Raw genomic sequence first — 25,905 nt, 5'->3', positions numbered from 1 at the left:
CTCCTCATCCTGGTGGAGCAACGAAGAGAGATCTGCTCAGACAGACAAAACCACCCCAACTCCTCATCCTGGTGGAGCAACGAAGAGAGATCTGCTCAGACAGACAAAACCATCCCAACTCCTTATACTGCAGAAATAATGAAGAGAGATCTCTGAGCTGTTTCCCAAAACCATCCCAACTCCTTATACTGCAGAAATAATGAAGAGAGATCTCTGAGCTGTTTCCCAAAACCATCCCAACTCCTTATACTGCAGAAATAATGAAGAGAGATCTCTGAGCTGTTTCCCAAAACCATCCCAACTCCTTATACTGCAGAAATAATGAAGAGAGATCTCTGAGCTGTTTCCCAAAACCATCCCAACTCCTTATACTGCAGAAATAATGAAGAGAGATCTCTGAGCTGTTTCCCAAAACCATCCCAACTCCTTATACTGCAGAAATAATGAAGAGAGATCTCTGAGCTGTTTCCCAACACCATCCCAACTCCTCATACTGCAGAAATAATGAAGAGAGATCTCTGAGCTGTTTCCCAACACCATCCCAACTCCTCATACTGCAGAAATAATGAAGAGAGATCTCTGAGCTGTTTCCCAAAACCATCCCAACTCCTTACACTGCAGAAATAATGAAGAGAGATCTCTGAGCTGTTTCCCAAAACCATCCCAACTCCTTACACTGCAGAAATAATGAAGAGAGATCTCTGAGCTGTTTCCCAAAACCATCCCAACTCCTTACACTGCAGAAATAATGAAGAGAGATCTCTGAGCTGTTTCCCAGCACCATCCCAACTCCTTATACTGCAGAAATAATGAAGAGAGATCTCTGAGCTGTTTCCCAGCACCATCCCAACTCCTCATACTGCAGAAATAATGAAGAGAGATCTCTGAGCTGTTTCCCAAAACCATCCCAACTCCTTATACTGCAGAAATAATGAAGAGAGATCTCTGAGCTGTTTCCCAGCACCATCCCAACTCCTTATACTGCAGAAATAATGAAGAGAGATCTCTGAGCTGTTTCCCAAAACCATCCCAACTCCTTATACTGCAGAAATAATGAAGAGAGATCTCTGAGCTGTTTCCCAGCACCATCCCAACTCCTTATACTGCAGAAATAATGAAGAGAGATCTCTGAGCTGTTTCCCAAAACCATCCCAACTCCTTATACTGCAGAAATAATGAAGAGAGATCTCTGAGCTGTTTCCCAAAACCATCCCAACTCCTTATACTGCAGAAATAATGAAGAGAGATCTCTGAGCTGTTTCCCAAAACCATCCCAACTCCATATACTGCAGAAATAATGAAGAGAGATCTCTGAGCTGTTTCCCAAAACCATCCCAACTCCTTATACTGCAGAAATAATGAAGAGAGATCTCTGAGCTGTTTCCCAACACCATCCCAACTCCTCATACTGCAGAAATAATGAAGAGAGATCTCTGAGCTGTTTCCCAACACCATCCCAACTCCTCATACTGCAGAAATAATGAAGAGAGATCTCTGAGCTGTTTCCCAAAACCATCCCAACTCCTTACACTGCAGAAATAATGAAGAGAGATCTCTGAGCTGTTTCCCAAAACCATCCCAACTCCTTACACTGCAGAAATAATGAAGAGAGATCTCTGAGCTGTTTCCCAAAACCATCCCAACTCCTTACACTGCAGAAATAATGAAGAGAGATCTCTGAGCTGTTTCCTAGCACCATCCCAACTCCTTATACTGCAGAAATAATGAAGAGAGATCTCTGAGCTGTTTCCCAGCACCATCCCAACTCCTCATACTGCAGAAATAATGAAGAGAGATCTCTGAGCTGTTTCCCAAAACCATCCCAACTCCTTATACTGCAGAAATAATGAAGAGAGATCTCTGAGCTGTTTCCCAAAACCATCCCAACTCCTCATACTGCAGAAATAATGAAGAGAGATCTCTGAGCTGTTTCCCAAAACCATCCCAACTCCTTATACTGCAGAAATAATGAAGAGAGATCTCTGAGCTGTTTCCCAACACCATCCCAACTCCTTATAATGCAGAAATAATGAAGAGAGATCTCTGAGCTGTTTCCCAAAACCATCCCAACTCCTCATACTGCAGAAATAATGAAGAGAGATCTCTGAGCTGTTTCCCAAAACCATCCCAACTCCTCATACTGCATAAATAATGAAGAGAGATCTCTGAGCTGTTTCCCAAAACCATCCCAACTCCTTATACTGCAGAAATAATGAAGAGAGATCTCTGAGCTGTTTCCCAACACCATCCCAACTCCTCATACTGCAGAAATAATGAAGAGAGATCTCTGAGCTGTTTCCCAACACCATCGTAATCTAACGCCTGCCTCAGACCACTCGTAGAACAGTTAAATGCGCCGTTCAAAGATTTTTTTTGTGCCCTCCCGCGTCACTTTATACACAGAAGATATCCGCTAAACATGGATAAAGCATGTGATTCTCTCTCTGTGACCGCAATAACTACAGAACTAAGTTGACTACAAATACAAAGTTGCCAATGTCTTCGCAATGTATAAAAATAGGCTTCAGATGAAAACCGCGATGACCGCATTCAAATATAAACAGTGAGCTAGAGGCCTATTTCAATCCTATTGAAATACATTTCATGTTCAAACAATTGAGTTCTATTTTGCTAATTGTAGGCTACTGTCTGTAATTTGTTTCAACATATTCCGTGATCCTTGGTCCTCCGTAGCTCAGCTGGAAGAGCACGGCGCTCGTAACGCCAGGGTAGTGGGTTCGATCCCCGGGACCACCCCATACGTAAAAATGTATACACGCATGACTGTAAGTCGCTTTGGATAAAAGCGTCTGCTAAGTGGCATTTTATTATATTATGATGTGTAGCCTAACGTGCGCAATGATGTGCCAAATCAGTGATTTTCTGCATTTCTATTGGGTAAGCGTTATAACAAGCCGCCTCAATATTTGCAGCCGTCAGGTTGTAATCTCTCTCTACGAGCAGATCCATCGTCAGTATTGTGCAATAATTATAATGTTAAGGAAATATTAAAACTGAGATAGCTGACCCGAGAGTGCATACATTCTTTTTTATACTGGCCCCCCGTGGGAATCGAACCCACAACCCTAGCGTTGCAAACGCCATGCTCTACCAACTGAGCTACATCCCTGCCGGCCATTCCCTCCCCTACCCTGGACGACGCTGGGCCAATTGTGCGCCGCCCCATGGGTCTCCCGGTCGCGACAGCCTGGATTCGAACCAGGATCTCTAGTGGCCACTCGGGAGGTTAAGACTGCAGGGTGTCCACACCTGACCAGCCAGGTGAGGGAGGTGTCTGACCAGCCAGGTGAGGGAGGTGTCTGACCAGCCAGGTGAGGGAGGTGTCTGACCAGCCAGGTGAGGGAGGTGTCTGACCAGCCAGGTGAGGGAGGAGTCTGACCAGCCAGGTGAGGGAGATGTCTGACCAGCCAGGTGAGGGAGGTGTCTGACCAGCCAGGTGAGGGAGGTGTGTCTAACCAGCCAGGTGAGGGAGGAGTCTGACCAGCCAGGTGAGGGAGATGTCTGACCAGCCAGGTGAGGGAGGTGTCTGACCAGCCAGGTGAGGGAGGTGTCTGACCAGCCAGGTGAGGGAGGTGTGTCTAACCAGCCAGGTGAGGGAGGTGTCTGACCAGCCAGGTGAGGGAGGTGTCTGACCAGCCAGGTGAGGGAGGTGTCTGACCAGCCAGGTGAGGGAGGTGATAGAGTTTGATACTGTTTGTCCAGAGCTGATAACCAGGTGAGATACGTGTTGTGTTCTACCCTCTGTGGAAACAGGTGTTCCAGCACGGCCCGGCTATTCAGCTGAACGTTATGTAACTTCTCAGCAATAGTCAATAGTCCCATCTACTGGCCAAGCTGTTCAAAAAAAAATAGCCATATATTAATATTTATATTAATATATATATTAAGCCTTATTGTCTTATAGGCCTAGTGGCCTTCTGTGAACTGAATTTATGACATTTCTCATATTCACAGACAAATACCCCCTCCCCGACAGGTATGACAATAATGAAATTAGATTGGCTGAAATTGTTTGGACAGTCAATCTAATTTAGCCCTATTAAAATGACCACCATTTTTTTGTTGTTGGGGATTTTGTCCTATTTCTTTGTTGATTTGATTATCGATAGATATACAGAAGTCTTCTAAGAATGAACCCCTTCTCAGGAAATAAATGGTTTCCATGATGCTAATCACCGTCATTTAAAAAAGCATTTTCTGCCTAGGGATGGCCCAACTGTCCCTGGGAGGTGGTGCTGAATCAAGGCACACGTTAAAGTGAATATTATATTGTGGCTAATGACCTAAACTAGACCAATTTTTTTTTAATTTTTTTAATTTAACCTTTATTTAACCAGGTAAGCCAGTTGAGAACAAGTTCTCATTTACAACTGTGACCTGGCCAAGATAAAGCAAAGCAGTGCGATAAAAACAGCAACACAGAGTTACATATGGGGTAAAACAAAACGTACAATCAAAAACACAATAGATCTATATAGAGTGTGTGCAAATGTAGTAAGTTATGGAGGTAAGGCAATAAATAGGCCATAGTGCAAAATAATTACAATTAGTATTAACACTGGAATGATAGATGTGCAAAAGATGATGTGCAAATAGAGATACTGGGGTGTAAATGAGCAAAATAAATAACAATATGGGGATGAGGTAGTTGGGTGGGCTAATTACAGATGGGCCGTGTACAGGTGCAGTGATCGGTAAGGTGCTCTGACAACTGATGCTTAAAGTTAGTGAGGGAGATAAGAGTCTCCAGCTTCAGAGATTTTTGCAGTTCGTTCCAGTCATTGGCAGCAGAGAGCTGGAAGGAATGGCGGCCAAAGGAGGTGTTGGCTTTGGGGATGACCAGAGAGATATACCTGCTGGAGCGCATACTACGGGTGGGTGTTGCTATGGTGACCAATGATCTAAGATAAGACGGGGATTTGCCTAGCAGTGATTTATAGATGGCCTGCACATTTTTGTGCGATGACTTATTTATAAACCTAATCTCTTTAACACATCATTAACATGAACAAAAGTAAGCAAGTACACAGATAATAAAAGGTATAAGTTACTCTGGTCAGGGTCCATAAGGGGTCACACTGTTTGTTTATGGGAGTCAATCATCTTGGTTTGAATCCAACAGTGTTAGATTAGCGCAGTACTGCTTTTGGTGTCAGCTCTTTGACCTAAAACCTAGACGTTATTATCCTAGGTCTGGGATGAACCCACTTGGTTCAACACACTGCCTTAGGTGTGTCAGACAGTGCAGGGCTAGAACAAAAAAATGTGCACGTTTTACTTATTTCATTTGAGTATTTCTGGATGACATTAAAGCTCTGTCGAAGTTTTTTTTTTTTTTTTTTCTTTGACTCTGTTAGTAGCTACAACTCTGTTGCAACTGTCCCAATGATTCACTGAAGTAAAAAAGGCCCACACTGTCACCTACGGCCTGACGATTAATATTAACTACCACAACATGGTATGGAGCTTTTGTAAGGCACAAGGTGGCAGGAAACTGTCAACCCAGGTGGCACGAAACTGTCAACCCAGCCTGGTCTCATACACTAGGCATTGTACATGTAAATCCGGGACACTCACATTTGTATATGTTATAGTATGTTTGGTATGGAGAAAAAAAAAGACAGAAAGTTATTAAGGTGATTGATCGTATAACGCAAATGTCTAGCAAACCCAAAGGTTGCGTGTTTGAATCACATCACAGACATCTTCAGCATTTTAGCTGATTAGCAACTATTTACTACTTTTCTAGCTATTTTGCAACTACTTAGCATGCTAGCTAACCCTTCCCCTTTAACCGAACTCCTAACCCCTAGCCTAGCTAACTAGCCACCAGGGTTTGCATTAGGAAAATGTGGTGGCGGACATTTAACCGGCAACATTTTAATTTACAGGACATTTGAGAAATTACCCGGACCCATTGTTACGTTCCCCAGTTTATTTGTTGTGGTTTGTGTATTTTCATGTAGGTATTTCAGGAAATGGGTTCCTGAAATTCCCCAACAAGCAGCTGATTGATTGGATGAACATTGATGATTGGAGAGCTGACCCCGCGCCCTCGTCAGGACCCAGCTGTCTCCGATTACCAACTCCTTCTGAAGCTATATAAGCCCCAGTTGCTCAGAGGAGGGGACCCAGAATGGCTGAGAGTTACAGCATGTTGGTTGTATGCTAAGAGTTTGGTATGTACTGTGAAGTTGTTGCGGTGAGAACCAATTGTAATGTTTTGTGTTAGTTTGTGGCTCAGAGTTTCTTTAATGTCCTGAGTTAGTTTTTCTCAGGTTTTGTTGTGAACCAGTTTGTGCAATTTTGTTTCATTTGTTCCCAAGGGGGGAAGGGGAAGGCACCTAGGGAGTGCTTAGGCAAGAGGCCCGCGGGCATACATTACCGGTAGAGGTATACTGTCTATGCACCCTAGGAAATAACTGGGCGGACCTTCCCCTGTATTTTGGTTAGTGCACCAGGTGGTGCTAGTTCAGTAAGTAGTGGGTTGGCAGGTAAGGTAGGAGAGGGGGCTTTGATATTTACTTTCTTTGCTTTGGTTCCGTCCAGCCCCTTTTCCCCAAACTTACCGTGCGAAGGAATAAATTCCCTGTAAACGGTATTCTCTGCCTTTTGTCATCCTTACTCAACACCTACAGTCCCATACCTCTTTCACACCGCGGAGAGTTGAGTTGGAGCAGGGTGTTGCGTTCCCTCTTCCGAGAGGAGTGCGTAACACCCATATGCATTGGGTGCGTGACCTGATTAGGGCGTCCACCCCATGGTGCTCAGAATGACAGAAATCACATTTAGAATATGGTCATTCAAATTAACAAAACATGCAAGTGGAGGACGCAATGACGTGGTCCTTCTTACCCAATTCTGATGTGCACTTTGAAGATGTTAAAATAACTGTCCACGTTTACTCTTCCTCAGCCAACAGGACCAGTACCTAACAGCCAAATCACTAGCCTGTGTCAATCTACTATCTGCCGGAGTAGAAAAGTTGACCTATTCTATTGGTCAGCTTGTTGAGAAAGAAATAGCCTATTCCGAACAGACAGTTGTGAGATGATAGATCCCAAATTCATACAACCAGTAGGCCTAGGCGACATTAAAAAATACAACTTTAAAAAGCAATGAGTCTGATGCCACAGATCAGAACGTTTAGCTTAAAACGTTGATGAACTATTTATTTCTACACATTACAAGCACAGCAAGCAGTAGGCTACGCGAGAATGTTCGTTCCATAATGTAATTTGCAGGATAACACCTTTGTCAAAAGGCCACTTTCGAGTTTCATGTGACGGAGATTTCCTTTAGAAAGAGATCTAATAGGCTACTTTGAAGCAAGGTAAGACATGCTTCATAATATGTATTAAAACGTTCAGCTTTCAAACAATTTAAGTATGTTTTCTAAAAGCATACTGCCTCCCAGCTCATTGCAAAGTGGTGTTTGACTCGCCTGATGCAGCCTGCCTTCCAGTTGCCGTTTGATGCCACGTTCAAAACAACTGGGAATTGGTGGAAAAAAACGACCTCCGACTGGGAAAATTATTTTGAACAGTTATCCAACTCGGAATTACAACTCCGGAACTCGGGCCTCTCTCTAGATCTCCGACCTGAAGATCACTGATAAAATTAGACTTCATCCTATTTTTCAGGGGCCCCAGTTGTCTTGAAAGCACCACAAGATTTGGCAGCAGCAGCTCTTGCGCTGTCTGACATATTTTCGTCTCAAAGGCTCTGTATGCTGTACATGTGTGATAAGATACATAACGAATATACTGTACACAAGTGCCAATTTAATTCCACTAAATTATGCAAATTAACCTATAGACCGATAAGCATGACCAGTCAAATGTATTTACAGCGACTGTTATTCACATAATTATTTATCAGCTTTTCCATTTTTGTATCAGACAAAAGCTGGCTATTACCGGCCAACAGAAACCCTGCTAGCCACCTAGCTAACGTTAGCCACATATTGTACGAATTGCAATTCATAACATATCATACGAAATGGATGATGGATTTCCACAAATTAATAAATACCATACGAAACGTAACATATCATATACTAATTGCTATGTCTTACTGTGGAATGCAGAGTTTGGTTTTCGCCAGGCATTACTGGAACCATCTCTTCCAAAAAGTTATACTTTTGAATCATCTGTCCATAGAACGTTCTTCCAAGAGTCTTGATGATCATCCAGGTGCTTTTTGGCAAACTTGAGTCAACTTTTTGGACGAGATGGGTCCCATTTTGCCTGGCGAAAACCAAACACTGGAGTAAGAACATCATACCAAAGGTCAAGCATGGTGGTGGTGGTGTGATGGTTTGGGGATGCTTTGCTGCCTCAGGACCTGGACGACTTGCCTTAATAGAAGGAACCATGAAAGATAATTCTACAGGAGAACGTCAGACCATCCGTCTGTGAGCTGAAGCTGAAGAGCAGCTGGGTCATGCAACAAGACAATGATCCAAAACACACAATCAAGTCTACATGAAAATTGCTAAAAAGCAACAAATTGGAAGTTTTGGAATGGCCTAGTCAAAGTCCAGACCTAATCCCAATTGAGATGTTGTGGCAGGACTTGAAACGAGCAGTTCATGCTTGAAAACCCACACGTCACTGAGTTAAAGCAGTTCTGCATGGAAGAGTGGGCCAAAATTCCTCCACAACGACGTGAGAGACTGATCAACAACTACAGGAAGCATTTGGTTGGAGTCATTGCAGCTAAAGGTGGCACAACCAGTTATTGAGTGTAAGGGGGCAATTACTTTTTCACACAGGGGAATTTGGGTGTTGAATAACTTTGTTTATGAAATAAATTAAATAAATATGTAATTGTTGTGTTATTTGTTCACTTATGTTCCCTTTATCTAATATTAGGTTTTGGTTGAAGACCTGATAACATTCAGTATCACAAATATGCAAAAGTAGAGAAAATTAGAAAGGGGGCAAATACTTTTTCATAGCACTGTATCTGGGATCTTTTATTTCAGCTCATGAAACATGGGACCAACACTATACGTTCCTCTCCTCTCCCTGCTTCAGTCCCTGCACATCTCTGAGAGACTAACATGCTGCATCGCCTACATTTGTGACGACGCAGGATCGGCTATAGAAATTCTCTGCTATATCCCTTTTAATTTAAGTTCGGTCCATATGACACTTCATGACACTTCGTGACATTTCCACATGACTTCCAGAGTGCCGGCTGTCGCAGCATTTAACCAAGATCAGTGCGTCATAGTCTCTCTTTTCTCCTCTAGTCCCCCGAAAGAGAAGAACAACCGGCTGAGGCTGGGGATATAACGAACCGCTATCATGGTAAGATTAGGCTATAGCCTGTTTTGACAAATTACAGCTGTTAACAATGCGTGAAATGTCTTCCTTTCTTCTAAAAGCGACGGTTTCCAAATTAATATCCCTTTAATATTATTTTCGATGACGTATGCAGAATTTTAGCAAATGATTATCAAACGAACAGAAATACAATATATCCATTGCTTATTAGCCTAATAAGAATGCTCTGATTATCGAAAGCAGGTCACACTGTTAACAAAATATGTTATTCGTTTTACAAATCGAAGTAAAGCATAACCTATGTAATGTGACTAGGCAATTTATCAACAAGCCAATAAAGGAATATGTGCGCCAATACCCTGTGGAGCTTGAGTTAGTTGCTGCAGGCTAACTGAATGCATTTGTTGTAAACAACTCCTTATCCCGTAGTGTTTCGTTTGAATTTAAATAGTGTTATTTTCGGTGGGCCTAGTGTGCGTGCCTGTGCAGGGGTACGGTCAGATAGAATACCATTACCCCCGGCCCGGGTTATAAATAGTACAAGCACGCAGTTCGCTGAGATGGCCGTATTAAAGTTTCACCGTCCTCACATTGGGCAACGCTGCCTGCCTCTGTAGCATTTTAGCCTAGACCCAGTTAACTACATGGGACTACAGTTTAGAAACGGTGTTGTCATTGTAAACAAATGCACCTGTTACAATGACACCATGCAGGTGTTCAAGCTGGGGTTACAGTGTCCTCTCTTAGATGCGTCATAGCCTATAGTCTACTGCAGCAAATGATTAGGCTATTTGATTTGGAGCTATAGGCAGTGTTCTCTGATTGGGAGACACACACACACACACAGTATACATAATGTATGCACACACACAGAGAAAGCGAGAGAGAGAGAGAGAGATGTAGAGAATTAAGTCGACAGCACTTTAAAAAGACAATCATCAACAATGAATTCAACAATTCATCAATCTCCGCTCCACTCACCTCCCCAGGTGAATTTTACAGTAGACCAGATCTCACCTCCCCAGTTGAATTTTACAGTAGACCAGATCTCACCTCCCCAGTTGAATTTTACAGTAGACCAGATCTCACCTCCCCAGGTGAATTTTACAGTAGACCAGATGAATCTCCTCCCCTCCCAAGGTGAATTTTACAATAGACCAGATCAATCTCCTCCCCTCTTCAGATGAATTTTACAGTAGACCAGATCTCACCTCCCCTCTCCAGGTGAATTTTACAATAGACCCGATCTCACCTCCCCTTTCCAGGTGAATTTTACAGTAGACCAGATCCGTGCGATCATGGACAAGAAGTCCAACATCAGGAACATGTCTGTGATCGCCCACGTGGACCACGGGAAGTCCACGCTCACAGACTCCCTGGTGTGCAAGGCTGGCATCATCGCTGGCGCCCGGGCCGGCGAGACGCGTTTCACAGACACCAGGAAAGATGAGCAGGAGAGGTGCATCACCATCAAGTCAACGTAGGTGTTCCTGCAAGACAATATACCTCGTCATCCTCAGAGTGTACTATACAATGTTTTTTTTTTTTTACAACAATATGTCTCTCCTTCCTATTCTGGTGATTCTACTATCAGTGTGGAACCTTTGTGAGTGTAATATCCTCTATGGGAATCTGAGGTAGACCTACTAAACTAAGAGTAGTTCAACCATGAACCTGCATTTGAATGTATTGACCACATCACCATACGACCTAAAATATTATTCATTATGAACCTAAAAGACAAAAACCTGATCCTAGATCAGCACTCCTGCTCTGAGATGTTTGACCTACGACCCCGGGTATCCTGTACCCTAATATACCACTACAGTGATTGAGAGACAGACATAAAAAAATGTACAATGGTCACGATTGTTACATGTCGCACCTCCCTCCCTCCCTCCCTCCCTCCCTGCAGAGCCATCTCTCTGTACTATGAACTGGCTGAGAATGACTTGGCCTTCATCAAACAGTGCAAGGATGGCTCTGGCTTCCTCATTAACCTGATAGACTCTCCCGGTCACGTGGACTTCTCCTCCGAGGTGACCGCTGCTCTCCGTGTCACAGACGGGGCTCTAGTAGTAGTAGACTGTGTTTCAGGTACGACAAGGAAGGGCTTCATGTTGTGTCCGCGTCCCAAATGACACCCTATTCCCTTTATAGTGCACTACTATAGACCAGATTCCCCCCCCCAAAAAAAAAAACCCTGGAAGAACTCATGAGGCTCTGATCAGAAGTAGTGACCTATGATATGGGGACTAGGGTGCTGTTTTGGACACAGCCTGTGTGTTTGTGTAGCAAGTGTAGTGTCCTGGCTGCGATGCATCCAATGCTTGGCTCCTCACAGCCCCAATAACAGCCCCATGATGCTTCATGTTCAAGGTTATTTGACCTTTGTTATAAAGTACATTGGAAAAATGTTACTCACAAGGACTCTCACCGTTGACACATTATAATGAAGAACTATACAAATACTGTGCGACTACTGTAGCTGTATAAAACGAAAGAACTACATATACATCAGGAATGGAGGTCGCTCCGAACACTTAACATTTTTCTAACTTTGAAATGTACTTCAAAAACGCACATGTATTTTCTAACCACATGTATTGTCTAACCACATGTATTGTCTAACCATTTAGCCAGATATTGTCGGATGTGTTTTCAGATTATAGAAACTACATCTATGTTGCTAGTTATTCTGGGAGGCAAAAGGATTGCGCCAGATTTGGCAAAACACACCAATGACCTTTTATTTCACCCTTTATATAGTACGACTTCGCTTATAAATGGTTTGTGACACATCTTAACGTACTGTGCTTATGAAGACTTTACAAATGCCCTACTAAGCCTTTATAAGTTGTAGTTTGTTTAGTCGAGGATCCGTATTAGTAAACAACAATAGGTAGTACAACAGGGAACCACGATGGCCCTTAGGCCTTTATGCATCATACTGTGGGTCCAATAACCATGATGGCCCTTAGGCCTTTATGCATCACACTGTGGGTCCAATAACCATGATGGCCCTTAGGCCTTTATGCATCACACTGTGGGTCCAATAACCATGATGGCCCTTAGGCCTTTATGCATCATACTGTGGGTCCAATAACCATGATGGCCCTTAGGCCTTTATGCATCATACTGTGGGTCCAATAACCATGATGGCCCTTAGGCCTTTATGCATCATACTGTGAGTCCAATAACCATGATGGCCCTTAGGCCTTTATGCATCATACTGTGGGTCCAATAACCATGATGGCCTTTATACATCATACTGTGGGTCCAATAACCATGATGGCCCTTAGGCCTTTATGCATCATACTGTGGGTCCAATAACCATGATGGCCTTTATACATCATACTGTGGGTCCAATAACCATGATGGCCCTTAGGCCTTTATGCATCATACTGTGGGTCCAATAACCATGATGGCCCTTAGGCCTTTATGCATCATACTGTGGGTCCAATAACCATGATGGCCCTTAGGCCTTTATGCATCATACTGTGGGTCCAATAACCATGATGGCCCTTAGGCCTTTATGCATCATACTGTGGGTCCAATAACCATGATGGCCCTTAGGCCTTTATGCATCATACTGTGGGTCCAATAACCATGATGGCCCTTAGGCCTTTATGCATCATACTGTGGGTCCAATAACCATGATGGCCCTTAGGCCTTTATGCATCACACTGTGGGTCCAATAACCATGATGGCCCTTAGGCCTTTATGCATCACACTGTGGGTCCAATAACCATGATGGCCCTTAGGCCTTTATGCATCACACTGTGGGTCCAATAACCATGATGGCCCTTAGGCCTTTATGCATCATACTGTGGGTCCAATAACCATGATGGCCCTTAGGCCTTTATGCATCATACTGTGGGTCCAATAACCATGATGGCCTTTATACATCATACTGTGAGTCCAATAACCATGATGGCCCTTAGGCCTTTATGCATCACACTGTGGGTCCAATAACCATGATGGCCCTTAGGCCTTTATGCATCATACTGTGAGTCCAATAACCATGATGGCCCTTAGGCCTTTATGCATCATACTGTGGGTCCAATAACCATGATGGCCCTTAGGCCTTTATGCATCATACTGTGGGTCCAATAACCATGATGGCCCTTAGGCCTTTATGCATCATACTGTGGATCCAATAACCATGATGGCCCTTAGGCCTTTATGCATCATACTGTGGGTCCAATAACCATGATGGCCTTTATACATCATACTGTGGGTCCAATAACCATGATGGCCCTTAGGCCTTTATACATCATACTGTGGGTCCAATAACCATGATGGCCCTTAGGCCTTTATACATCATACTGTGGGTCCAATAACCATGATGGCCCTTAGGCCTTTATACATCATACTGTGGGTCCAATAACCATGATGGCCTTTATACATCATACTGTGGGTCCAATAACCATGATGGCCTTTATACATCATACTGTGGGTCCAATAACCATGATGGCCTTTATACATCATACTGTGGGTCCAATAACCATGATGGCCTTTATGCATCATACTGTGGGTCCAATAACCATGATAGCCCTTCTAAGGTGGTTCTATACCAACCTCCCCCTGTAGGTGTGTGTGTCCAGACTGAGACGGTGCTGCGACAGGCCATCGCAGAACGGATCAAGCCGGTTCTGATGATGAACAAGATGGACCGGGCGCTGTTGGAGCTGCAGCTGAAGCCCGACGCACTCTTCGCCACCTTCCAGCGCATCGTAGAGAACGTCAACGTCATCATCGCCACCTACGGAGAGGACGAGAGCGGACCCATGGGCAGCATCATGGTCAGTGTGTTACAGGGTTAGGGTGGTACCGTAAGATCCCTCCACAGTGTTAAGATGGTACCGTAAGATCCCTCCACAGTGTTAAGATGGTACCGTAAGATCCCTCCACAGAGTTAAGATGGTACCATAAGATCCCTCCACAGAGTTAAGATGGTACCATAAGAGCCCTCCACAGTGTTAAGATGGTACCATAAGATCCCTCCACAGTGTTAAGATGGTACCGTAAGATCCCTCCACAGACTTAAGATGGTACCATAAGATCCCTCCACAGAGTTAAGATGGGACCATAAGATCCCTCCACAGTGTTAAGATGGTACCGTAAGATCCCTCCACAGAGTTAAGATGGTACCATAAGATCCCTCCACAGAGTTAAGATGGTACCATAAGAGCCCTACACAGTGTTAAGATGGTACCATAAGATCCCTCCACAGAGTTAAGATGGTACCATAAGAGCCCTACACAGTGTTAAGATGGTACCGTAAGATCCCTCCACAGTGTTAAGATGGTACCGTAAGATCCCTCCACAGAGTTAAGATGGTACCATAAGATCCCTCCACAGAGTTAAGATGGTACCATAAGAGCCCTCCACAGTGTTAAGATGGTACCATAAGATCCCTCCACAGTGTTAAGATGGTACCGTAAGATCCCTCCACAGACTTAAGATGGTACCATAAGATCCCTCCACAGAGTTAAGATGGGACCATAAGATCCCTCCACAGTGTTAAGATGGTACCGTAAGATCCCTCCACAGAGTTAAGATGGTACCATAAGATCCCTCCACAGAGTTAAGATGGTACCATAAGAGCCCTACACAGTGTTAAGATGGTACCATAAGATCCCTCCACAGAGTTAAGATGGTACCATAAGATCCCTCCACAGAGTTAAGATGGTACCGTAAGATCCCTCCACAGTGTTAAGATGGTACCGTAAGATCCCTCCACAGAGTTAAGATGGGACCATAAGATCCCTCCACAGAGTTAAGATGGTACCATAAGATCCCTCCACAGAGTTAAGATGGGACCATAAGATCCCTCCACAGTGTTAAGATGGTACCGTAAGATCCCTCCACAGTGTTAAGATGGTACCATAAGATCCCTCCACAGAGTTAAGATGGGACCATAAGATCCCTCCACAGTGTTAAGATGGTACCGTAAGATCCCTCCACAGAGTTAAGATGGTACCATAAGATCCCTCCACAGAGTTAAGATGGTACCATAAGAGCCCTACACAGTGTTAAGATGGTACCATAAGATCCCTCCACAGAGTTAAGATGGTACCATAAGATCCCTCCACAGAGTTAAGATGGTACCGTAAGATCCCTCCACAGTGTTAAGATGGTACCGTAAGATCCCTCCACAGAGTTAAGATGGGACCATAAGATCCCTCCACAGAGTTAAGATGGTACCGTAAGATCCCTCCAGTGTTAAGATGGTACCGTAAGATCCCTCCACAGAGTTAAGATGGGACCATAAGATCCCTCCACAGTGTTAAGATGGTACCATGAGATCACTCCAGGGTTAAGATGGTACCATAAGATCCCTCCAGGGTTAAGATGGTACCATAAGATCCCTCCACAGTGTTAAGATGGTACCGTAAGATCCCTCCAGTGTTAAGATGGTACCGTAAGATCCCTCCAGTGTTAAGATGGTACCATAAGATCCCTCCAGAGTTAAGATGGTACCATAAGATCCCTCCACAGTGTTAAGATCGTACCATAAGATCCCTCCAGAGTTAAGATGGGACCATAAGATCCCTCCAGTGTTAAGATGGTACCGTAAGATCCCTCCAGTGTTAAGATGGTACCGTAAGATCCCTCCAGTGTTAAGATGGTACCGTAAGATCCCTCCAGTGTTAAGATGGTATCGTAAGATCACTTCAGAGGGTTAAGATGGTACCATTAGATCACTCCAGAGGGTTAAGATGGTACCATTAGATCCCTCCAGGGTTAAGATGGTACCATTAGATCACTCCACAGCTCGAAATTGTTTCACGTGGTCCCTGAAATGCAAAATAAATATTTGGTGGCGCAACTGGCTAGTATGTTACGTGCATGTTTGCATGTATGTTAGTTAGTATGTTAAAAGCGGGCAGTCAAGTGTGTTTGCAAAGCAGAGGATCACTAGTTCAATCCCCTTGATGCGTCTGTTCCGTGTGTCCCTGTGTAGGTGGACCCAATGGTGGGCACAGTGGGTTTCGGCTCAGGCCTCCACGGCTGGGCCTTCACTCTGAAGCAGTTTGCTGAGATGTACGTGACCAAGTTCACAGCCAAGGGAGACAAAAAGACGGAGATGAACCCAGAGGAGCGCTGCAAGAAGGTGGAGGACATGATGAAGAAACTGTGGGGAGAAAAGTGAGTGGAGAGGAGAGAAAAGAGAGAAGAGAGAGAGAGAAGAGAGAGAACAGAGAGAGAAGAGAGAGAGAGAAGAGAGAGAACAGAGAGAACAGAGAGAAGAGAGAGAGAGAGAGAGGAAGGGAGATAGAGAACAGTTCAGTGGATGATTCTGGGTCAGTTTTCCAGACACAGATTAAACCTGGACTAAAAAGCAAACTCAATGGAGAATCGTTTTAGTCTAGGACCAGGCTTAATCGGTGTCCAGCAATGACTCCAGAGTACAGTTCAGTTAATGATAATGTGTTTTACTCCAGGTTCTTCGACCCTTCATGTGGAAAATTCAGCAAATCAGCCACCAACGCTGCGGGGGAAAAGCTCCCACGCACATTCTGCCAACTCGTCCTGGATCCCATCTTTAAGGTTTGTTTATGCCAAGGATCTGAGATTGATTATAGTCAAATGACTGGAGGTTTTTCAGTTAAGAAATATATAGAGAGGTAGCACGCACATCTGAACTAAATAATGTGACATTCACATTCATCTGGTTTTGCCAAAGGTGTTTGATGCCATCATGAACTTTAACAAAGAGACCGCCGACAAGCTGATTAAGAAACTGGATGTGAAGCTAGATGCTGATGACAAGGAGAAGGAGGGGAAACCACTGCTGAAGGTATGTCACCGCTTCAGAAATATGTAATAAGAAATGCTATTTATTAATTTTTTAAGCCGTTTTGTACCAGTATACTCTACTGAACATACTGGTATACCCTACTGAACATACTGGTATACCCTACTGAACATACTGGTATACTCTACTGAACATACTGGTATACTCTACTGAACATACTGGTATACTCTACTGAACATACTGGTATACTCTACTGAACATACTGGTATACTCTACTGAACATACTGGTATACTCTACTGAACATACTGGTATACCCTACTGAACATACTGGTATACTCTACTGAACATACTGGTATACTCTACTGAACATACTGGTATACTCTACTGAACATACTGGTATACTCTACTGAACATACTGGTATACTCTACTGAACATACTGGTATACCCTACTGAACATACTGGTATACTCTACTGAGCATACTGGTATACCCTACTGAACATACTGGTATACTCTACTGAGCATACTGGTATACTCTACTGAACATACTGGTATACTCTACTGAACATACTGGTATACCCTACTGAACATACTGGTATACTCTACTGAGCATACTGGTATACTCTACTGAACATACTGGTATACTCTACTGAGCATACCCTACTGAACATACTGGTATACCCTACTGAACATACTGGTATACTCTACTGAACATACTGGTATACTCTACTGAGCATACCCTACTGAACATACTGGTATACCCTACTGAACATACTGGTATACCCTACTGAACATACTGGTATACCCTACTGAACATACTGGTATACCCTACTGAACATACTGGTATACCCTACTGAACATACTGGTATACCCTACTGAACATACTGGTATACCCTACTGAACATACTGGTCCATAGAGATACAGTATAATGTTGTATTTCATTGTCCCCCAGGCAGTGATGCGCCGCTGGCTGCCAGCAGGGGACGCTCTGCTCCAGATGATCACCATCCACCTGCCCTCCCCCGTCACGGCCCAGAGGTACCGCTGTGAGCTGCTCTACGAGGGGCCTGGCGACGATGAGGCCGCTATGGGTGAGTTTATAGACTGGTGCTCCTGTCCAGCCTGGTTGTAGTAGTAGTAGTATTAGTATTAGTAGTAGTAATGATAGTAAAAGTAGTAGTAGTAGTAGTAGTAGTAATAGTATTAGTAGTAGTAATGATAGTAACAGTAGTAGTAGTAATAGTATTAGTAGTAGTAATGATAGTAACAGTAGTAGTAGTAGTAGTAGTAATAGTATTAGTAGTAGTAATGATAGTAACAGTAGTAGTAGTAGTAGTAGTAGTAATAGTATTAGTAGTAGTAATGATAGTAACAGTAGTAGTAGTAGTAATAGTATTAGTAGTAGTAATGATAGTAACAGTAGTAGTAGTAGTAGTAGTAATAGTATTAGTAGTAGTAATGATAGTAACAGTAGTAGTAGTAGTAGCAGTAGTAGTAGTATTAGTAGTAGTAATGATAGTAACAGTAGTAGTAGTAGTAGTAATAGTATTAGTAGTAGTAATGATAGTAACAGTAGTAGTAGTAGTAGTAGTAGTAGTAATAGTATTAGTAGTAGTAATGATAGTAACAGTAGTAGTAGTAGTAGTAGTAGTAGTAGTAATAGTATTAGTAGTAGTAATGATAGTAACAGTAGTAGTAGCAGTAGTAGTAGTAGTAATAGTATTAGTAGTAGTAATGATAGTACAATTAGTAGTAGTAGTAATAGTATTAGTAGTAGTAATGATAGTAAAAGTAGTAGTAGTAGTAACAGTAGTAGTAGTAGCAGCAGTAAAATTTGTAGTAGTAGTAAAAGTATTATTATTAGTAGTAGTAGTAGCAGCAGTAAAATTAGTAGTAGTAGTAAAAGTATTATTATTAGTAGTAGTAGTAGCAGCAGTAAAATTAGTAGTAGTAGTAAAAGTATTAGTAGTAGTAGCAGCAGTAAAATTAGTAGTAGTAGTAAAAGTATTATTATTATTAGTAGTAGTAGTAGTAGTAGTAGTACTTCATTAGTACTGGTGCTTCAGTCTGTTTGTTGTACTGGTGCCTGAGAACGAGGAGTCTGTAGTGGGCGAGTCAGTCCAGCCTGGTAGTAGTTGTAGTAGTAGTTTATTAGTATGAAGGGCCCGGGGACGAAGATTCCACCATGGGTGAGTCGGAGTCTAGCCTGGTGCTCCAGTTCGTTCATTAGACGATTCTTCTGTCTGTCTGTTTGTTCTTCGTAATGCCAACAGTCAAACGATAGAAGAGCTGGCTACATCACCAGACTAGGGTGAATCGGGGGAAACGATTAACTACCCAGAGCCCAATTCAGATTAACTACCCAGAGCTCAATTCAGATTAACTACCCAGAGCTCAATTCAGATTAACTACCCAGAGCCCAATTCAGATTAACTACCCAGAGCCCAATTCAGATTAACTACCCAGAGCCCAATTCAGATTAACTACCCAGAGCCCAATTCAGATTAACTACCCAGAGCCCAATTCAGATTAACTACCCAGAGCCCAATTCAGATTAACTACCCAGAGCTCAATTCAGATTAACTACCCAGAGCCCAATTCAGATTAACTACCCAGAGCCCAATTCAGATTAACTACCCAGAGCCCAATTCAGATTAACTACCCAGAGCTCAATTCAGATTAACTACCCAGAGCCCAATTCAGATTAACTACCCAGAGCTCAGTTCAGATTCTCAATCTTCTCCCGAAAATCATACATTCCCTGATCGCCCTCCCTCTTAACCCTCCCAGGCATTAAGAACTGCGACCCCAAAGCTCCCTTGATGATGTATATCTCCAAAATGGTGCCCACCAGCGACAAGGGTCGCTTCTACGCCTTTGGCCGTGTGTTCTCCGGCATGGTGGCTACAGGGCAGAAGGTTCGCATCATGGGACCCAACTACACTCCTGGCAAGAAGGAGGACCTGTACCTCAAACCCATCCAGAGGTACATGGAGATCTAATACATTCATGTCCTATTTAACAGCTCAAAGACAGTAGGGTTGCTCAACCAAATGAGGATATGTTGCATCCCATTGATATTTTAAGTAGAAATAATTTTCTTTTATGAAGTGCCTTTTTAATATAGACCACATGACAAAATTCAATAAATCCGATTTTTTTATATGAATAAGCACTTGCTAAAGTGCCAAAATGCAGCTTTTTGGCATGTCCCTCTGTGACCTGTAGGAAGATTTTAAACCACTTAACCACCACGTTTCACCATCATTTTAAAGCCCTACGTATTGTGTTGCTTTGACAGTCATTTCTGAAGATAATTATTTATTTCATGTGATAAGTGATTAATCTAAATCACATTAAATGTCTGTCCCTCATTTTAAGCTCACAAGGGGATTTATGGCAGTGGGGTCAACCATGTTACTTTATTTGCCACGTAATAGACACCTACTATTTAAACATTTTTATTTAACCTCTTGAGAAGTGAAAACTAGTTTTTTTTTTTTTTATGAAGTGTGCTCTTTATGACATAATGTTCAAATGAGGTGAACTAAGTTACATTACCCGAAATGTCCTTATTGGGTGGATGACCCAGTACACGTCCTATGGAACATGACTCGAGTGGCGCAGTGGTCTAAGGCACTGCATCGCAGTGCTAGCTGTGCCACTAGAGATCCTGGTTCGAATCCTGGCTCTGTTGTAGCCGGCCGCGACCGGGAGACCCATGGGGGCGGCGCACAATTGGCCCAGCGTTGTCCAGGGTAGGGGAGGGAATGGCCGGCAGGGATGTAGCTCAGTTGGTAGAGCGTGGTGTTTGCAACGCCAGGGTTGTGGGTTCGATTCCAGTATAAAAAATAAAAATGTATGCACTAACTGTAAGTTGCTCTGGATAAGAGCGTCTGCTAAATGACTAAAATGTGTGAGTGTGTTCTACGCCAATGTTTTTATAAAAGGTGAGGTCCTCTGACAAATATAATATAACTGCTAGACTTCACTAAACTCTGCTGTGTTCCCCCCCCTGACTCCCAGGACCATCCTGATGATGGGGCGCTACACGGAGCCCATTGAGGACGTGCCGTGCGGCAACATCGTGGGTCTGGTGGGAGTGGACCAGTTCCTGGTGAAGACCGGGACCATCTCCACCTTCGAGCACGCCCACAACCTGAGGGTGATGAAGTTCAGCGTCAGCCCCGTGGTCAGGGTGGCCGTGGAGTGCAAGAACCCTGCTGACCTGCCCAAGCTAGTGGAGGGACTCAAACGCCTGGCCAAGTCTGACCCCATGGTCCAGGTACTATACTATACTAGTCTGACCCCATGGTCCAGGTACTATACTATACTAGTCTGACCCCATGGTCCAGGTACTATACTATACTAGTCTGACCCCATGGTCCAGGTACTATACTAGTCTGACCCCATGGTCCAGGTACTATACTATACTAGTCTGACCCCATGGTCCAGGTACTATACTAGTCTGACCCCATGGTCCAGGTACTATACTATACTAGTCTGACCCCATGGTCCAGGTACTATACTATACTAGTCTGACCCCATGGTCCAGGTACTATACTATACTAGTCTGACCCCATGGTCCAGGTACTATACTAGTCTGACCCCATGGTCCAGGTACTATACTAGTCTGACCCCATGGTCCAGGTACTATACTAGTCTGACCCCATGGTCCAGGTACTATACTAGTCTGACCCCATGGTCCAGGTACTATACTATACTAGTCTGACCCCATGGTCCAGGTACTATACTAGTCTGACCCCATGGTCCAGGTACTATACTATACTAGTCTGACCCCATGGTCCAGGTACTATACTAGTCTGACCCCATGGTCCAGGTACTATACTAGTCTGACCCCATGGTCCAGGTACTATACTATACTAGTCTGATCCCATGGTCCAGGTACTATACTATACTAGTCTGATCCCATGGTCCAGGTACTATACTATACTAGTCTGATCCCATGGTCCAGGTACTATACTAGTCTGACCCCATGATATAGATGTAGGGAAACAGTGTGGTTTATGATAGAGATGTAGGGAAACAGTGTCGTTTATGATAGAGATGTAGGAAACAGTGTGGTTTATGATAGAGATGTAGGGAAACAGTGTGGTTTATGATAGAGATGTAGGAAACAGTGTGGTTTATGATAGAGATGTAGGGAAACAGTGTAGTTTATGATAGAGATGTAGGGAAACAGTGTGGTTTATGATAGAGATGTTGGGAAACAGTGTAGTTTATGATAGAGATGTAGGGAAACAGTGTGGTTTATGATAGAGATGTAGGGAAACAGTGTAGTTTATGATAGAGATGTTGGGAAACAGTGTAGTTTATTATAGAGATGTAGGGAAACAGTATAGTTTATGATAGAGATGTAGGGAAACAGTGTGGTTTATGATAGAGATGTAGGGAAACAGTGTGGTTTATGATAGAGATGTAGGGAAACAGTGTAGTTTATGATAGAGATGTAGGAAACAGTGTGGTTTATGATAGATATGTAGGGAAACAGTGTGGTTTATGATAGAGATGTAGGGAAACAGTGTGGTTTATGATAAAGATGTAGGGAAACAGTGTAGTTTATGATAGAGATGTAGGGAAACAGTGTGGTTTATGATAGAGATGTAGGGAAACAGTGTGGTTTATGATAGAGATGTAGGGAAACAGTGTGGTTTATGATAGAGATGTAGGGAAACAGTGTAGTTTGATAGAGATGTAGGGAAACAGTGTAGTTTATGATAGAGATGTTGGGAAACAGTATGGTTTATGATAGAGATGTAGGGAAACAGTGTAGTTTATGATAGAGATGTTGGGAAACAGTGTGGTTTATGATAGAGATGTAGGGAAACAGTGTGGTTTATGATAGAGATGTAGGGAAACAGTGTAGTTTATGATAGAGATGTAGGGAAATAGTGTAGTTTATGATAGAGATGTAGGGAAACAGTGTGGTTTATGATAGAGATGTAGGGAAACAGTATGGTTTATGATAGAGATGTTGGGAAACAGTGTGGTTTATGATAGAGATGTAGGGAAACAGTGTGGTTTATGATAGAGATGTAGGGAAACAGTGTGGTTTATGATAGAGATGTAGGGAAACAGTGTAGTTTATGATATAGATGTAGGGAAACAGTGTTGTTTATGATAGAGATGTAGGGAAACAGTGTAGTTTATGATAGAGATGTTGGGAAACAGTGTCGTTTATGATAGAGATGTAGGGAAAAAGTGTGGTTTATGATAGAGATGTAGGGAAACAGTGTAGTTTATGATATAGATGTAGGGAAACAGTGTAGTTTATGATAGAGATGTAGGGAAACAGTGTGGTTTATGATAGAGATGTAGGGAAACAGTGTAGTTTATGATAGAGATGTAGGGAAACAGTGTAGTTTGATAGAGATGTAGGGAAACAGTGTGGTTTATGATAGAGATGTAGGGAAACAGTGTGGTTTATGATAGAGATGTAGGGAAACAGTGTAGTTTATGATAGAGATGTAGGGAAACAGTGTGGTTTATGATAGAGATGTAGGGAAACAGTGTGGTTTATGATAGAGATGTTGGGAAACAGTGTAGTTTATGATAGAGATGTTGGGAAACAGTGTGGTTTATGATAGAGATGTTGGGAAACAGTGTAGTTTATGATAGAGATGTAGGGAAACAGTGTGGTTTATGATAGAGATGTAGGGAAACAGTATGGTTTATGATAGAGATGTTGGGAAACAGTGTGGTTTATGAAAGAGATGTAGGGAAACAGTGTGGTTTATGATAGAGATGTAGGGAAACAGTGTGGTTTATGATAGAGATGTAGGGAAACAGTGTAGTTTATGATAGAGATGTAGGGAAACAGTGTGGTTTATGATAGAGATGTAGGGAAACAGTGTGGTTTATGATAGAGATGTAGGCAAACAGTGGTTTATGATAGAGATGTTGGGAAACAGTGTAGTTTATGATAGAGATGTAGGGAAACAGTGTAGTTTATGATAGAGATGTAGGGAAACAGTGTGGTTTATGATATAGATGTAGGGAAACAGTGTAGTTTATGATATAGATGTAGGGAAACAGTGTAGTTTATGATATAGATGTAGGGAAACAGTGTAGTTTATGTTAGAGATGTAGGGAAACAGTGTAGTTTATTATAGAGATGTAGGGAAACAGTGTAGTTTATGATTGAGATGTAGGGAAACAGTGTAGTTCAACTGTTTTCGTCCTCTCTCTGTGTGGCAGTGCATCATTGAGGAGTCTGGAGAACACATCGTAGCTGGAGCTGGAGAGCTGCATCTGGAGATCTGCCTGAAGGATCTGGAGGAGGATCACGCTGGTATCCCCTTGAAGGTTGGGACGATATTGACTTACTGCATTGTACAGGATATACATTGCACCTTTTCAAAAGGATGAAATTACCTTCTTTTGAATCACATCATAATTGTAACCTTTTAATAATGAGTGAAGATACTAAAAAGCTGAATCCTCTTCATACGTCTTCCTTTCTCCCAGAAATCTGACCCTGTGGTGTCTTACCGCGAGACCGTAGCCGAGGATTCTGACCAGGTCTGCCTGTCCAAGTCCCCCAACAAACACAACCGTCTGTACATGAAGGCCCGGCCCTTCCAGGACGGTCTGGCAGAGGACATCGATAAGGGGGAGGTTAGCTCCAGACAGGAACTGAAGACCAGGGCTCGCTACCTGACTGAGAAGTACGAGTGGGAGGTTACAGAGGCCCGCAAAATCTGGTGTTTCGGCCCCGACGGGACGGGACCCAACATCCTGACGGACGTCACCAAGGGGGTGCAGTACCTCAACGAGATCAAGGACAGCGTGGTGGCAGGGTTCCAGTGGGCGTCCAAGGAGGTGAGCAGACGCCAGCAGGGTCGGGGGTCAAGTCCCTTTAGCACTAACTTTTAGAACCAGATCCAAACCACCAGTCACAAACTAACTCTTGGAATTAGAGAACCACACCACCGACGGGCTCTTAGAACCAGAGAACCACACCACCAGTGACAAACTAACCCTTAGAACCAGAGAACCACACCACCAGTGACAAACTTCCTCTTTCCCAGGGTGTCCTGTGTGAGGAGAACATGAGGGGGATACGTTTCGACGTCCATGACGTGACGCTGCATGCGGACGCCATCCATAGAGGGGGCGGGCAGATCATCCCAACGGCACGCCGAGTCATCTACGCCTCTCAACTCACAGCTCAGCCACGCCTTATGGAACCAGTCTACCTGGTCGAGATCCAGGTGAGACATCTACGCCTCACAGCTCAGCCACACCTTATGGTGCCAGTCTACCTGGTCTAGATCTAGGCAAGTCAATGTGGAACTCAGGAGTGAGATTCAAAATCAGAATCACCTTTATACGCCAACACATTTACATATACCAGTAATTTGACCTGATGAAAAGCTTATTTTTCTGAAATTGTTTACAAATGGATTACATATGTTAGTGAGCATTTCTCCTTTGCCAAGATAATCCATCCACCTGACAGCATATCAAGAAGTTGATTAAACAGCATGATTATTACACAGGTGCACCTTGTGCTGGGGACAATAAAAGGCCACTCTAAAATGTGCAGTTTTGTCACACAACACAATGCCACAGATGAAGTTTTGAGGGAGTGTACAATTGGAATGCAGACTGCAGGAATGTCCACCAGAGCTGTTGCCAGAGAATTGAATGTTCATTTCTCTACCATAAGCCACCTCCAACGTCGTTTTAGAGAATTTGGCAGTACGTCCATCCCGCCTCATAACCGCAGACCACGTGTAACCACGCCAGCCCAGGACCTCCACATCCGGCTTCTTCACCTGCGGGATCATCTGAGACCAGCC

The 25,905-nt window shown here is 43.4% G+C and overlaps 1 protein-coding gene across 1 annotated transcript in view; it reads left to right on the top strand.

Moving 5' to 3' along the window:
* Positions 1–9,244: 9,244 nt before the first annotated feature.
* The window catches only part of LOC121530748 (elongation factor 2), an 18,782-nt gene continuing 2,121 nt past the window's right edge, over positions 9,245–25,905 (top strand). The window contains exons 1-13 of the mRNA XM_041835961.2: positions 9,245–9,338; positions 10,580–10,794; positions 11,230–11,411; positions 13,908–14,119; positions 16,285–16,469; positions 16,766–16,871; positions 17,008–17,121; positions 18,033–18,171; positions 19,871–20,066; positions 21,107–21,365; positions 24,299–24,406; positions 24,569–24,922; positions 25,132–25,314. Of these exons, the coding sequence (XP_041691895.1) occupies positions 9,336–9,338; positions 10,580–10,794; positions 11,230–11,411; positions 13,908–14,119; positions 16,285–16,469; positions 16,766–16,871; positions 17,008–17,121; positions 18,033–18,171; positions 19,871–20,066; positions 21,107–21,365; positions 24,299–24,406; positions 24,569–24,922; positions 25,132–25,314 (2,256 nt within the window). The 5' untranslated portion in view covers positions 9,245–9,335. The remainder of the gene's footprint in view (positions 9,339–10,579; positions 10,795–11,229; positions 11,412–13,907; positions 14,120–16,284; positions 16,470–16,765; positions 16,872–17,007; positions 17,122–18,032; positions 18,172–19,870; positions 20,067–21,106; positions 21,366–24,298; positions 24,407–24,568; positions 24,923–25,131; positions 25,315–25,905) is intronic.

This window comes from Coregonus clupeaformis, unplaced genomic scaffold, assembly GCF_020615455.1.
Source record: "Coregonus clupeaformis isolate EN_2021a unplaced genomic scaffold, ASM2061545v1 scaf0002, whole genome shotgun sequence".
Lineage (NCBI taxonomy): Eukaryota > Metazoa > Chordata > Actinopteri > Salmoniformes > Salmonidae > Coregonus > Coregonus clupeaformis.
Note: the sequence above shows the minus strand (reverse complement) of the source record. Positions and strands in the feature narration are given on the sequence as shown.